This window comes from Entamoeba nuttalli (assembly GCF_000257125.1).
Source record: "Entamoeba nuttalli P19 unplaced genomic scaffold asmbl_4703, whole genome shotgun sequence".
NCBI lineage: Eukaryota > Evosea > Mastigamoebida > Endamoebidae > Entamoeba > Entamoeba nuttalli.
The window spans coordinates 169-3356 of NW_008576983.1; the positions used below are offsets into that span (position 1 = coordinate 169).

A 3188-nucleotide genomic window follows, 5' to 3' on the forward strand; every position below is an offset into this window, starting at 1 on the left:
AGAAGATTAATAGAACATAGCTTTTGTTTAGTCATTAAATGTTCAAAACTGCTATGAGCAATGTAGAAAAAAAGGGGTGGTGATGAAAAAGAATTGGTATATTGCAATAAATCAAAATATGAAGAATTAATGAAAGTTGAATAAAACAAAAAAAAAACTAAAAATTTTCATTTTGGTGAATTTATTTGATAGGACATATAATGATACTTGTGTTATTTTTTTGTATTAATTTAGTTTTTTCACAAAGTTTTGAAGATTTGTTAATTACTGTTACACTTGATGGAAGTATTACAGCAAGAAGACTTGTTGACAGTGCAATTGTATGGCAGACTCAACACTCTGGACCATTATTGACATCTTGTTTGTTTATTTTAACGTATATTAAGGGAATAAAAAAAGATTTATAAAATAGATTTTAGTGGACAAACACCATATATTCCATCTATTGACTCAAGCAAAACATTATTTTCTGTTGATAAAGAACAATCACAATTAAAACGAATGAAATTTAAAATAGAAGATATATTTAATCAATCTCCAGCAATAATAGATAATGTGTTAGTATTTTGTGATAAAGAATCAAAAATATTTTCTATTAGTACTGACTCAGGTAAAATATCTCCTTATAGAATTGCTATAGGAAGTCTTCCTTTTTCTAGAAATCAATACCATCTTAAAGCCATTGATCCATTGAGTGGTATAGAACTTTGGAATATGACTATTGCAGAATATAAAGCAGTTGTTGAAATTCAACGTAAAATTAGTAAGAAGCATCAATTATTAATCAATCCTATTACTAATACTGTTCAGTTATATGAAGAAAATGAAGTTACTTGGAGTAGAAGATTTGAAAATAGTGATATTGTAGGAGCTTTTATATATGATTCTGGAGAAGAGGATATTAGACAAATAGAAGTGTCATTTGTTACAATATCAAATGATGTTATTATAAATATTTTCAATGATAATTTATATGCTATTATTCCAATTTCACTTAGAACAGATAAAGAAAATTATAGTATGCAAGATAACTCCAATACTTTAGTTCATTCTACTAGACTATTAATTGCTCCTTCAATCAAATATATTGATAATCTTGAAGATCAAACAGATGATAAAAAGAATCAAAGTATTAAGGAAGATGATATGGTGTGTTTAAATGAATTTGATTCATTTCCAATTGATCAAACTGTTCCAAATGGAAGTATTATTGTTATTAATAAAGATAGAATTATTGATTTTGATGATAAAAAATGGAATGAAGTTCTTGTACCACTTACAGACATTCCTCCAGTATTACCAAATAATCCTATTCCACCATTACCAAATAATTCGTCTCATCACATTATATTTTTACTAATACTTATTGTTATTGTTATTATTTTAATTGTATTAATAGTTTTGATGTTGATGAATAACGCTAATCAATCACCACTAGAAGTTACTGACAAACAACTGGGAACAGGTTCTTTAGGAACTGTTGTGTTTGAAGGTAATTTTAATGGAAGACGGGTTGCTGTAAAAAGATTAGTAAAAGAGTTTTATTCAATTGCACAGCATGAAGTTGAAATATTTAATCAAACAGAAGAACTTCCTAACCTTGTTAGATATTATATGAGTTATAGTGATAGAAACTTTATTTATATTGCACTAACATATTGTGAATGTACGTTAGAACAACATATTAATACAATGGAATATAAAAAAACACCATTACTAAATGAACATACTATAAGTCTTATGAAAGGATGTGCAAGGGGAGTATATTATTTACATAAACTTGGTATTGTTCATCGAGACTTAAAACCACAAAATGTACTTATTGACTCAAAAGGAGAAGTTAAAATTACTGACTTTGGACTAGCAAAAAAAATTGACGATAATGCTTCATTCACTTGTTCTCATGGTGGGAGTGTTGGTTGGCAAGCACCAGAAGCCATCAAAGGAGAAAGGTTAACAAGCAAAGTTGACATTTATAATCTTGGTTGTTTATTCTTTTTTATTGCAAGAAAAGAACATCCATTTGGTCCATTAATTGATCGCTCAAAGAATATCTTACTTGGAAAGATGGTCAAAATGGATTATGACAATGCAAACGTTTATCAAAATGAATTTGTTATGACATTAGCAATTTTGACGAGAATTGATCCTAATTTACGACCAAGTGCAGACCAAATTATGGCATTACCTTTGTTTTGGGATTTTAATAAGAAACTCAATTTTATTAAAAACGCAAGTGATTTATTTGAAATGGATCCATCAATGATTATTACTAGAGAATTAGATGCTTCAGGCATTGGTATTAGATGGCAACAATCCTTAGACCCTGGGTTAGTTGATTCATTAGTAAAATTTAGAAAATATGATTTTAATAAAACAAGAGATTTATTACGGGCTATTAGAAATAAAAGTCACCACTATTATAATTTACCTAAAACTGAACAAAGCTTATTTACCAGTTTCCCTGATGGGTTCTATCTTTATTTCTATAAACGTTTTCCAGGTCTTCTTATTCTTGTGTATAATGTCGTCAAAAAACATTATCCAAATGAACCAATTTTTAATGAGTTTTTTATTTATGATTCAAAGTAAGTCAAATGAAGTTATTTGTATTGTTGTTCTTATTTCTTTATAATTCTAATTATCTAACAACATTATTTCTTAATTTTTTGTTCATAGGTTTTTATTTTTAACAATGCATTTTTCAATATCTTGTGAACGTTAAATTATTCTCTATAATGACACAACATTTCTTAATATTCATTGACTCATTTTCCTAAAGTTCTTTATCTGTTCTTGTTTAATCTTATTGTACTTCCAAAAATTGTAGTAATAGCTTGTTCAGAAAAATTTTCATCCACTTAAATAATTTATAGTGTGTTTTAAAAAAATATAAAAGAAAAGTCTCATATAGAAGAATAGTTATAAAAAGGTAAGAAAATTTTTAATATAAAAAAGTGTTAATTAATAAGTTATATTCGACAATTGGAGTTTATAAACATTAAGAGGTGTTCATTAAATTGAATGAAATATGTATTACCCCAAATGTAATATTCATTTAAAATATAATTCATTTGGTTTTAACTAAGAATAATTTTTTAGATTTTAATGGAAAAAAATAATAAATATTTCAATTTATTATAAATAAATACTTAGAGTATTTGTAATTATAATAATTTAGATTAAAT

At 26.2% G+C, this 3188-nt stretch overlaps 1 protein-coding gene across 1 annotated transcript; it reads left to right on the forward strand.

The window, feature by feature from the left end:
* Window positions 1–200: 200 nt before the first annotated feature.
* Window positions 201–2592, forward strand: ENU1_110170 (protein kinase, putative; the record flags this gene model as incomplete). The annotated part of the gene is made up of 2 exons (XM_008859524.1): window positions 201–360; window positions 413–2592. 2 exons carry the CDS (start codon window positions 201–203, stop codon window positions 2590–2592), a joined length of 2340 nt encoding a protein of 779 aa, XP_008857746.1.
* Window positions 2593–3188: the final 596 nt, after the last annotated feature.